General features: G+C 40.1%; 1 protein-coding gene across 1 annotated transcript in view; it reads left to right on the forward strand.

Annotated features, from left to right (window-relative positions):
• Positions 1-1,561: 1,561 nt before the first annotated feature.
• The window catches only part of ACBD6 (acyl-CoA binding domain containing 6), a 216,953-nt gene continuing 205,754 nt past the window's right edge, over positions 1,562-12,760 (forward strand). Inside the window, exons 1-2 of the mRNA XM_003824722.5 lie at positions 1,562-5,368; positions 11,861-11,925. Of these exons, the coding sequence (XP_003824770.1) occupies positions 5,147-5,368; positions 11,861-11,925 (287 nt within the window). The 5' untranslated portion in view covers positions 1,562-5,146. The remainder of the gene's footprint in view (positions 5,369-11,860; positions 11,926-12,760) is intronic.

Raw genomic sequence — 12,760 nt, forward strand, 5'->3', positions numbered from 1 at the left:
CTGCTTCTTGGGAGCATTTACAGCATCGCTAGTGGCACTTTGTATAGGTACCACGGTGTTATTCAAGGTTTATGGCAGTGCACTAAACACGATGAAAAATACAGGAACCGTGAGTGATCACTTTTTACTATGACACACAATTTACTGGAGAGATAACTGCTCTTGTGGAGATGATTAACATCACGAAGTGTTTTAAGTGGATACATTCAAAACACTTGGGCTCACTGCAATAGCAATGAGAGGTGCCATGAAATTAGTACAGCACTACAGTATGTATGAGTTATATGCAGTTATGATTTAATGCTGCATCGTTATGTTTGTTTCAATTTCTCTCAACTGTTAATGGTGCCACGGTCTGTGTTTATGTGTGTATGTTTTGATAAATTTTAACTTTTTATAATACATTTGTGGGCCGGGAGCAGTGGCTCACACCTGTAATCCAGCACAAGGCGGGTGGATCACCTGAGGTCAGGAGTTCAAGACCAGCCTGACCAACATGGTGAAACCCCATCTCTACTAAAAATACAAAAATTAGCTGTGCGTGGTGGCGGGCACCTGTAATCCCAGCTAGTCAGGAGGCTGAGGCAGGAGAATCACTTGAACCAGGGAGGCAGAGGTTGCAGTGAGCCAAGATCGCTTCATTGCGCTCCAGCCTGGGCAACAAGTGAGGCTCCGTCTCAAAAAAAAAGTTATATTTGTGTATATTTTAGGGTATTAAATGATAAAAGATGAGTATCTACATATTTTATGCATCAATGACATACTTTTCTTAATTTTTCAATATTTCTAGGCTATACAGTTTATCTGTTTTTTAAATTGTTGCAAATATCCAAAACTTTTTCCAATATATGTAGAAAAAAACCCATGTATAAATGTATGCACAGAGTTCAAAATTGTGTTGTTCCAGGGTCAACTGTACTATCTTTCCCAAAAAATGGGTGAAGGGAAACACTAATGGTAAAATATCTGTCTCCTCAGTGTCACCAGATCCTGAGAGTTTTGGGATTTCAATAGACTCTTCAAGAAATAAAAGCTTCTCAAGTGTCAATGTCCTTTGGGCAGAGACCTCCAGGAACACATCTGTAGTTAACCAAGTTGGAATTATTTCTGGTTGCAGTGAGGAAGAACACACACCTTGAGGAAGAATGGGCTGCCTCGGTAAAAGGGTGTTAAGAAAGAACCTATTATACGATTTGGGCTTTGTGGTGATTTGGGGGAGCATCTAAGGAAGCGGGAATATGCTCTCAATTGGATGCAGTCAGAAAGCTGGGGGAAGTCTATGATTGTGTCAGCAGGGAAACGTATCCGAGTCACACGACTTCAAAATAGTAATACCAGTGGTGAATCCCTTGGGGTCTGCAGCACCCTCAATTCTGGCCTCCTCCGAATAAAGTATTCAACTGACGGACATAAGGAAGAAGGAGAGACCCAAGCAAGTTTTAGAGCAGGAGTAAAAATTTATTTAAAAGCTTTAGAGCAGGAATGAAAAGAAGGAAAGTATGCTTGGAAGAAAGCCAAACAGGCAACTTGAAAGGCAAGTACACAGCTTGATATTTTGACTTGGTGTTTGTTTTTGTCTTGAGACAGATTCTTGCTCTGTTGCCTAGGCTGGAGTGTAGTAGCGCGATCTTGGCTTGCAACCTCCACCTCCCAGGTTCAAGCAATTCTTGTGCCTCAGCCTCCTGAGTAGTTAATTTTGTTTTTTTTGGTTTTTTTTGGGTTTTTTTTTGTATTTTTAGTAGAGACAGGGTTTCACCATGTTGGCCAGGCTGGTCTCAAACTCCTGACCTCAGATGATCCGCCCGTCTCGGCCCTGCAAAGTGCTGGGATTACAGGCGTGAGCCACTGTGTGCCTGGCCTTGGGGTTTTATATATTGGCTTACTTCTGGGGTCTTGCATTACTTCTCCCCGATTCTTCCCTTGGGGTGGGCTGTCCGCATACACATGCTTGAGCCCACTCGCCCCACTCCTGAGATCTTATCGGGAAGCTGCTGATCACTAGTTTCAGGTGTTTTCTATCAGGAGCCTGCTGTTCCCTGGTGCCAGCTGTGATCAATTATTATTTTAGTGAGACAGTTAACAACCGCTTGACCATCACCTGATGGTTGCCCGACATTACTGATATGTGTGTGTGGTGCGGAGCCCTCTCCTGCCCTGCTCATTCCTGACTAGCTACCCACTGTAACAAGATTGAGATCTTGGGCATCTCAGTCTTATCTATAGAGAAGTGGCTAGCATGAGAATAAAGCTGCAATTTTAAAGTAGTAGTAGTTATTTGTTTGGGCCAAGAAAAAGGTGTTGTATTTTGTAGTCAGTAAAGTGAGCTTTTTGTCTGTGCTTAGGAAAGCTTAATGAAGTGGTTTGCTTTGTATCATTGTATCATGATTTCAGAGTGACCTTGTCTGCGTGAGATTATTTCTCTTCAATAGGAGAATAACAAGGCCTAGCTGTGAGTGTCAGGCCAGCTTCTCAATGTTAAGGACTCTTTCCTTTTTCTTTCTTACATGTTAGTTTTATAATACATTTTTCATTCAAATATACATACAGAAAAGTACATAAATTATAAATGAATTTTCATAAAGTGAACACATCAGTGTACTAATGTTCGGCTTAAGAAACAACATATCCAACTTCCAGAAGTCCCCTTCATACACCCTTCAGATCACTAACCCTGAGGTTACCCACTATCCTGAGTCTAACACCACAGATTAGTTTTGCCTGATTTTGAATTTTTTATGACTAGAAACATGTAATATGCACTTTTTTGAGTATAGGCTTATACTCAACATTATGTTTGAGATTCATTCATGTTATTCTGTGTCATTGTAATTAGTTCATTCTCACTGATGAATAGTATTCCATCATGTAAGCACACCAGTTTATCTCCATTCTAGTGTTGATGGACATTCGGGAGCTTCCAGTTTGGAGCAATTAGGAATTAGTTCACAGTGCTGCTATGAATGTTCTCCTACATGTTTTTGGTGAATGCCATGTATATATTCCCGCTGGGGAGGAGTCGAATTGTTGTATATTTATGTTCAGCTTTAGTAGATAATGCCAAACATTTTTCCACAGTGATTGTACCAATTTATGCTCACACCAGCAGTGTAAAAGAATTCTGGTTGCTCTCTTTCCCATGTTATGTAAACTCTTCCAGAATACAGAAAAAGATGAAAACTTCTAAATGCATTCTACAAGGATTCTATTACCTTGATACAAAATTGAGAAAGTATAGAAAAGGAAAAGTATAGGTTAATGACATCTTTAAATGGAACTGTAAAGATAATGAAAATATTAGCAAACTGAACCTACAAATTTTTTTAAAAAACCAAACCAGGACCAGAATGGGTTTATTCCAACAACAGAAGTAATGCTCAAAACTAGGAGGTTTTGAAATAATGCATACTAATTTATCAATGTTAGCTATTATATAATTCATTAAATCCCAAATTTATTTTTGTTAATATAATTCATTAAAATAGAAACTGTTAATATAATTCCTTTCGAAGACTAGAGGAGAAAAGCAGATAATCTCCAAAGATGCCAAAAAAGCCGTTGACAATATTCAATTCTCACTTTAATAAAAATTCTAGAAACAAAGATATAAAAGTCCACGTTCTCTCTCCTTCAGTCTACTTGTCGGGTTCATCATCCATTATTACCCCACATGAAAGCTAACTTCTTTTTCCTTGCTCCTCCATTTGCTAGCTGTGCAGCCTTTGACAAGTTACTTAACCACTCTGTGCTGATTTCCTATGTGTAAAATAAGAGTACCTACCTTATGTTGTAATGATCAAGTCCTCAATACATTATTCTTAATCACTTTTTAATTGCAAGAATTTGGTCATTAAACATCCCTTTGACTGGATTGCGAGCACCTTGACAGCAGGGACTAACAGTGGAACTTAAGGAATGTTTGTTGAATCCTGATGCAAGCTTTCTCACCTTCCTGTGTTCTCTCATTGCTTCCTCATCCTGTCCAGCCGTCCGTCCACCCGTCGCAGGCCTAACCCCAGTCAATAACCACTGTTTACAACACTTTCTTTGTACCCTTCTTATAGTGCTTATTACATTGTTTTGAATACTAAATGAATATATAGTGCGTCGTTGTGTTTAACATTTAGGACATAACCACTCATAATGTTACAGTTAAAAAAAAAGTTTTGTGCATTCCTCTAGGGCCGAACTGTGCCGTACTTCTGGTTTCACTGTATAGTGTCTACAAAGCACAGTGTCAAAGACAGAGCTCGGGATGAGAACTGGGCTAAGGCGCGCCCCGCACTCCCCAAACCCTATTATTCACGGCCCGGAGAGGTGCGGGCTCCGAAGGTGTGGAGAGCGAAACACGCAGAGCAGTGATTCCACTCATCAGTCACACAGTAAGGCGGGACAGCCCCATCTCGCAGTTTTTCATTATTCAACACAGAGCACAACGCGCACGCAACAGATCCGCGCGCAGGGCTGTTTGGGGGCGCTTGGGGCGCACAATCTGGGGCAGGCGGAACCTCAGTCCTCAGCCCCGCGTTTCCCGCGACTCCGCTCTCACCGCTACACTACCACACAAACGGCCTCCTTCCCCCACCCCCGGGGGCCCATCCCGGTGGCGGGCTCCGGAGCTCGGGACTGCTAATTTCAGCGAAACGATTAAAAGACGCCCCTACAGCTGACGGCACTTTCTCTCCCCCGGCAGGGAAGGACGTCCAGCGTAGCGTCGCCCACGCTTCCCCGCCGGCGCAGAGCAGGCCTCACAGAAGCGCACGCCGCTGGCACGCACGCCGCCCCGCCCCCACGTCCCAGCGCCAGCCGCGCCCCGCGCTTGCACGCATCCCGGCCTCACTGCCCCTCGACTCTTGTTCCGTTGGAGGGGCCTGAGGCGAGCCTGAGCGCGCTTTTGGCCGGAGGGAAGCCGGAGGAGGCCGGGTCGACTGGGCAGAGCGGCAGAGGGTCGAGGAGCCTGCTCTGCACGCCCAGGGAGTAGAAGTGGGCAGGGAGCAGGGTCACGTGAGGGAGCACGCCGCGACTGAGCTTGGGTCCGACTGGAGCTCAGGCTCGCGACCCAGACTGGTGGGCCAGGCCTCCAAGCCGGCCTTACACCCAATCCAAGGAGGACAGACCGGACACAGAGGGACGGAGCGAGCAAGGAGACATGGCCTCATCATTCCTGCCCGCGGGGGCCATCACCGGCGACAGCGGTGGAGAGCTGAGCTCAGGGGACGACTCCGGGGAGGTGGAATTCCCCCATAGCCCTGAGATCGAGGAGACCAGTTGCCTGGCCGAGCTGTTTGAGAAGGCTGCCGCGCACCTGCAAGGCCTGATTCAGGTGGCCAGCAGGGAGCAGCTCTTGTACCTGTATGCCAGGTACAAACAGGTAAAGTAGCAGGGAGAGGGTGGATGGGGGAGAAAGACACGGAGCCTTCTTCCTCAACAACTGATAGCAAGCATGTATGGTTAATAGCTAGGTGTAATGAAGCTTGTGTATGTGTATTTTGTTTTGGTTTTTTTTGACCATCTGCTGGGGATGAGCATCATCCTGAACGTGGACAAGATGTTTGCTTTCCTAGGAGTGATGTTTATTTAGCTGGACACTGGACATTGTTTTTCTGTTTTTTTCTCTGACTTATTCAGTGATCTTGCATTTTACCAGCCCAAGAACCTTTACAAAATGAAGATAAAATAAGATATATCATTCATTTACTCTTTCCCAGAGGGCCACATGGAAGTAAATACGGTAAAGTTAATAAAACTATATAGAGATCCAAAAAGATAATAGGATTGTAGTAATGTGATGCAGGGCTGGGCGTGGTTGCTCACGGCTGTAATCCCAGCACTTTGGGAGGCCGAGGCGGGAGGATCACCTGAGGTCGGGAGTTGGAGACCAGCCTGACCAACATGGAGAAACCCCGTCTCTACTAAGTTAGCCGGGCGTGGTGGCGCATGCCTGTAATCCCAGCTACTCGGGAGGCTGAGGAGGCGGAGGTTGCGGTGAGCAAAGATTGTGCGCCATTGCACTCCAGCCTGGGCAACAAGAGCGAAGAAACTCCACCTCAAATAATAATAATAATAATGTGATGCAATGCAAAATGCAGTATTACAACTTTTATTGTGATTTTTATAAAATCCTAAATATCTTTGATTTATGTTTTCGTTGAGTATGTCTTCCTTTCTGTTTGATACAATCTAAAAATTTTAGAGCTATGAACACCAGAGGAAATAATGCCCTTCTTTTACAGTAAAGGAAACTGAAGGCTATAGAGAGTAGGCACCTTTCCTAGGGTCATACAAATACATCAGTCAGAACTGGATTGTAGCTCCTGACTCAGTCTAAGGCTGTGAACTTTACCTGGAAATAGGGAGGTGTATAGACACGTTTAATTTATAATTCAGGGTGACATTGGTTGGTACCAGAAGGAAAATAATTGCTTTATCATAAGCAACATATATTTGTTCAGCAGCTTTTATGTGCAAGACACTTGGGTATAATGCCTACAGAGAATGCAGAGAAGCAAAAACATCATGACACTCACTTTTTTTTTTTTTTTTTTTTTTTTTTTTTACAGAGGGTCTGGGTTTCACCACATTTCCCAGGCTGGTCTTGAACTCCTGAGCTCAGGCGATCCACCTGCCCAAAGTGCTGGGATTACAGGCATGAGCCACTGCACCTGGCTGACACTTTTTTTTTTTTTTTTTTTGAGATGGAGTTTTGCTCCTGTTGCCCAGGCTGGAGTGCAGTGGCTGGATCTTAGCTCACTGCAACCTCTACCTCCCCGGTTCAAGCGATTGTCCTGTCCCAGCCTCCCGAGTAGCTGGGATTACAGGTGCCTGCCGCCATGCCCGACTAATTTCTTGTATTTTTAGAAGAGATGGGGTTTCATCATGTTCGCCAGGCTGGTCTTGAACTCCTGACCTTAGGTGATCTGCCTGCCTTGGCCTCCCAAAGTGCTGGGATTACAGGTGTGAGCCACCACACCCCGCCAACATTTGCTTTAAGAGACTTAAAGTACTTGAGGAGTCTAGGTTTGAACATACCTGAAAAATTGCTGACAAGAGTTAAATAACAGTTCAGGAAAATTACAGCTCTTTGAAACACTAGAGGAAAGGAAATTCTGGATAATAGCCTATTTTGTTTTATTAAAAATGTGTAACCTTTTTTTCTTTTTGCCTCTTGACATAGTTACATATTTTCCCCTGTATTTGTTAAAGGAAAAATAAGTTGGGGGAGAGGTCCTGCTGTGTTCTTTTTGTTGTTTTTTTTTTTAACTAAAAAAGTTTTTTTAGAGGCAGGATCTTGTTTCGTTGCTCAGGCTGGAGGGCAGTTACACACTCATAGCTCACTGCAGCCTTGAAGCTTCTGGCTTCAAGCGATCCTCCTGCGTACGCCTCCTGAAGTACTGTTATTACAGACATGATCCCGCATGCCCAGCCCCACTGTGTTCTTAAACTGGATGTACTGAGTAAAAATGAACCTTGTTTTGAAGGTTGATGGTCATTATTATGAATATCAGTTAATGTGACTGAGAGAGAAAGCTGTAGGAACAAATGGTATAAATTATAGTGTTGAATGAAAATTACCTCCAAATTGGCCTTGGAATTAGCTTTCTTGGAAAAGTTGTAGATATCTGTTTTCTCTTTGGTCATTTGTTATACTTTGTCCTAATAACATTAGAGTGAAACTTTTGATTATTTAACAAATATTTACTGAGAATCATATTTTAGGACCTGTAATGTGTCTGATGATTCTCTGGGCAGTATGAGACTAATTTTCCCCAAATTCCCTAGAAAATATTATTTTTCGTTCTAGGACATATCTTTATTTATTGATATTGGTGTCATTATTAAATACTATATTTCTAAGTCATCAGTGAACTGTAGTCACCTATCGACTTGGGAACCATTTTGTCTCAGGTATACTCACTTCATCCAGATAATATGAAGGAGGGATGTCCCTCATCCTTTCAAGAACTTGACTTTATGGTGTTTAGAGATATTCTGTATCTGAAAATAAAATTCTGCATTGTTAGAGAATAATATGCTTACTTATATATGACACTGGGCCACAGTTTTCATCAATCTCCTAAATATTTTTGACAAAATTGTGAGATAGTGTTAAGAATAGCATCTTTGATAGAATAATAAAGTTGGAAGTCCAATATCATTTCTGCATATTGGATCAAAATTTATAAAATAACGTTTTGTATTCAGAATAGCACCCTATTTTGTAGGCTGGATGAGGTTGTTGGCAGGAAGATAATAAAAATAAGCTGAAATATGAACCTTATTTTCTCAGGGAGAACTCTAAACTTAGCATCATAGCTTTATTAGTCTCAGATAAGCCTATGGCTTCAAAATAATCTTTTAATAAAGTTTCAACAAAATCAAATGAATGAACAATTTTTTGGTCCTTCTTTACATCAGCCTACACTCTCCCTCCTAAAGATAGCTAATTGACAGCTGTGAAAACTGGAGAGTAACGAAAATTTGTGAATTCCTGTTGACTTCATAAGATACTGTTTAATAATACTTTTTTTTTTTTTTTTGAGACAGTTTTGCTCTGTCATCCAGGCTGGAATGCAGTGGCATAATCTGGGCTCACTGCAACCTCCGCCTCCTAGGTTCAAGCGATTCTCTTGCCTCAGCTTCCCGAGTAGCTGTGATTACAGGTGTCTGCCACCGCACCTGACTAATTTTTGTATTTTTAGTAGAGATGGGGTTTCACCGTGTTGGCCATGGTTGACCAGGCTGGTCTCCTGATCTCAGGTGATCCACCTGCCTTGGCCTCCCAAAGTGCTGGGATTACAGGCATGAGCCACCGTGCCTTAATACTACTTTATTAAATATTAACCCTTGAGTCAAGTCTTACATTTTGTGTGATGAGATGGGAAGTACACACAAAGTACTTCTGCTGCGTACTGAATTATGTTAACTATTTTGAGGAAAAGCACTTGTGTAATTTCTGAGTCGCAAAATGAACTATATTCTTTTCCATTTTTACTTAACAGAACAACTCACAGATAATTATACCTACTCAAATTTGGGTATTTGGCAGGTAGTTTCTTAAAAATGAACGAAATAAGCCTGTCACTTCAAGGAAAACAACTCAAAGTGTTTGTTGCCAGTAATAACATTTGAACCTTCAAGTGAAAATGAGAAATTTGGAAAATCTGTATCTGCCACCATGAGCTTGACAGCTTCCCAGTACTTAAAAACTTTTTTTGATGAGATAAGTGGTGACAGTCATGAATGTGAACGTTTGCTATTATATCATGAAATGTGTCAACATTTGAAAAGTCTGTGTAACTCAGTAAACCATATTTTCTAAATATTTCATGGAATGATGTTACAAATTATGTGTTGGTAAAAGATGCCTTTCAAAGTGCAAGTCAGACCAATGGATTTCAGTGTTAACAGTATGAAAAATTCATTGATATGAATTCAGATTCCTCGTTGCAACTGACCTTAAACTACCATCTGTTAGGTTTTGGCATAGTATCAAAGAAGAATATCTACAATTATCTGAAAATGCTGCTAAAATACTTCTCTCTTTTTCTAACAACATTTCTGCGTGAAGCCGAATTTTCTTCCTATACTTCAACCAAAACAACATATTGCAGTAGACTGGATGCAGCATTAGATATGCAAATGCAACTGGCTTCTACTAAGCGAGACATTAAAAAAATTAAAAAATGTAAAACAGTGCTACTTTTCTCACTAATTTTTTTAGAACATGTAGTTATTTTGCATGAAATGTTATTTATGTTAACATCTAATGGGTTTATTATTTTTAAATGAATTAATACACATTTTTAAATGTCCCAGTTTTAATTTCTAATGTGGTAAATATCGATAGATATAACCCATATAAATGATGGCTCTTTAGGATCCTTAATTTCTGAGAGTATAAAGGGATTACAAGACTAAAAAATCTGAAAACTGCTGCCCTAAGTTCCTTTTTCATGGTCAGAGATGGCTTACCATCACCACATGTATATCCTATCCAGAGCAAAGGGAAAGGGGAAGACAAGCTCCTTTTCTTTTTAAGGAAGGTATTTGTATCACTTTTCCACACATCCAGTCCCCAGAACCTAGGCAGAAGTTGGATGGCCATGTATAATGTTTAGCCGGATGATCATGTGTCCAGCTGAGACTTCTGTTACTATAGGAGAAATGGAGAACTATTGGCATTTGTTTCTGCCACTGGATAGTGTCTGGATAAAAAACAAAAATAGTTATAATTGCTATTTTTATGTCTTAAAGTTTGTATAATTTATCTCATATATTATTTCTAACAGTCTGGTAGTTCATGTGATTTTAGAGAGTCTAGAATTGAAGCCCAGACTCTATTTAGCATTTAAGACAGAATGATGTAGTAAAGGGATATTGAGCTTTGGAGTCAAACACTCTTTGATTTAAATCCGGACTACTAATTCAGGATATACTAATGTGTGAACTGAGACAACCCTCCTGAGCTTCTCTCTTCATTTATAAAATGAGTTTGTGATGGCATACCTAGCAGGATTTTTTTTTTTGGCCCATTTAAGATAAAATATGTGAAGTGTTTGGTCTATCGTGATTGTTCAAGAAATGTGGCTCCTTCTTTTTCACCCTTTCTTCTCTCCATTCCATCATAACAGGGCTGCTTCTATGTAAGTATACATTTTAATAACAGCGTAGGGCCATGCAATTAATCGCTAAGCAAATGATAGAGGTGGTAATTGTTATGAATTCAGAGGTAGATGAGATCATTGTAGACTGAAAGGGTTCTTAGAATCTGAAATTTGAGTAGAACTGGAAGGTCGTGCAGCATCTTGAAAAGCTGAGGAAAGAAAAGGCATTTCAGGTGAGTGGAGTAACAAGCAAAACCCTGAACTAGGAATACCTAAGGCAGTCAGTAGATCATTCTGGTTAGATGAAGGCATCAGTTAGAGTAATGGGAAACAGTGGGAAAATCCCTGAGAAGTAGATAGGTTCTGTGGATGAGTTAAGAACAGTTACAGGCTCTATTCTAATAGAAAGATGAGACTTTACACAAAACTTTCTAAACACATGATAGAAAAAGTGAAAAGTACCATAAAAGATATATAGAGTAAATGCTCTAAGAGTTCATAAGGAAGGAAGATGACTTCTGGCAGTGGGAATCAGGGCCTGTATAGTGAATTCTGCACTTGTGTGAATTTCATTTATGCTTATTCTCAATGAAAATTTCACTGTGCAGTTTAACTACAAATGTCATTTGAGGATTAAAATTAAGTATTGACCTCAAACAAAAGATGATAAGACTATTGTAGAAAAACAGAATTGTATTTTTGAGAACCCCTGAAATTTTTTGCATGGCTTTTGGCATCCAAATTTATATTGATGAATTTCATAATAGGGCACTTTAAAAGTAGTACACTGTTTTCCCTGGAATTTTGGAGAGTTAAAATGCTAATAGAGTTATGAGAATCAGCATGAAGAAACAGTGTTATGAATTCTGATAAATTATGAATTCTAAACCTTATTAATTTCATATTAAAAATTATTTTACTTTATACATGGTAATAAAAAGTATATAATCTATATTGATAACTTGTCTTGTATATAGTCTACTAACTTCGAAATGCAACCGTTTATCACAGTTTTTCTGTATTACAGTATTAGATAATAGTTGTTTTATGCAGTAAGCCAAAGTAGGCTGTATGTAATGTTTGATTCTGTTTGGTTGTTTTTGTTTGCTTTGGCAAAGAATGTTAAATTTTGCTATTCCATATAGATGCAAATATTTTCCAACCTATGGTTACTGAATATACATAATACATTTGAAAAGGAAAAGTTTCCCAGACATTTCTTTGAAAAATAAGTTCTTGATTTTCCTTCCCTCATTTAGGTCAAAGTTGGAAATTGTAATACTCCTAAACCAAGCTTCTTTGATTTTGAAGGAAAGCAAAAATGGTAAGAAATTCTTGGAATCTTTAATGAGGTTGTTGGAAATGGCTTAGGTGTTTAGGAATTAGAAAGCAGTGAGCTGATTAAAGAATTATTTTTATATTAATCTCTCTCTCTGCTGTAGATTGTACTAATGACAGGCAATTGGGAGAGATTAAAGAAATCTACTTTTAGCTCAGTCTCCTGAAGGATTCTTATGCTAGCATGTTGGAATATAAGTGGTTCACAACAGACATACATGCCTTACATTTTAATACCATGAGAGCTATTGCTTGAGATTTTCCTTTCCTGTCATTCAGCCCCTGATGGATCACCACTTCTCCCCTCTGGAGGGATTTTTGGAAGAAGGCCAGAATGATGGGAAGGGCAGAAGAGCAGGATAAATCCCCATTTTTCACCCATCTTCCTTGTCCCAGTTTTATCTCCCTGTCTCTTGCTACTTACTCTTGTGTTCCTTGCCCCACCCATGCCACAGTAAATAACTGCTTATAGTACTCTTGGGAAGAAGGGAAAAATTCAGTGAAAAGCCAAAACCAGATACTAACTTCTCTTTTTCTCTGAATATATTAAAAAAGAGTATACTTTTGCAAACTTTTTTAACTTAGAATTCAGAAGTTCCCCCTTGTCATTTATGAGACCTTATCTTCTCTTACCTTGTCTAAGTGAAAGAAGAGAAATTGCATACAACTGGGAATCTTAATTATAGAAGGGAAGGCTTTGGAGCATCAGCCCTGGAATTAAAAGAAGGTTAGAAGGTAGAGTTAGAAAAGAAAAAAGATAAAATATGGTTATAGAGAGAGGAAGTGATAAAATATGGGTTCTTACTTTACATTCTAGAGCA

Source organism: Pan paniscus, chromosome 1 (assembly GCF_029289425.2).
Source record: "Pan paniscus chromosome 1, NHGRI_mPanPan1-v2.0_pri, whole genome shotgun sequence".
Lineage (NCBI taxonomy): Eukaryota > Metazoa > Chordata > Mammalia > Primates > Hominidae > Pan > Pan paniscus.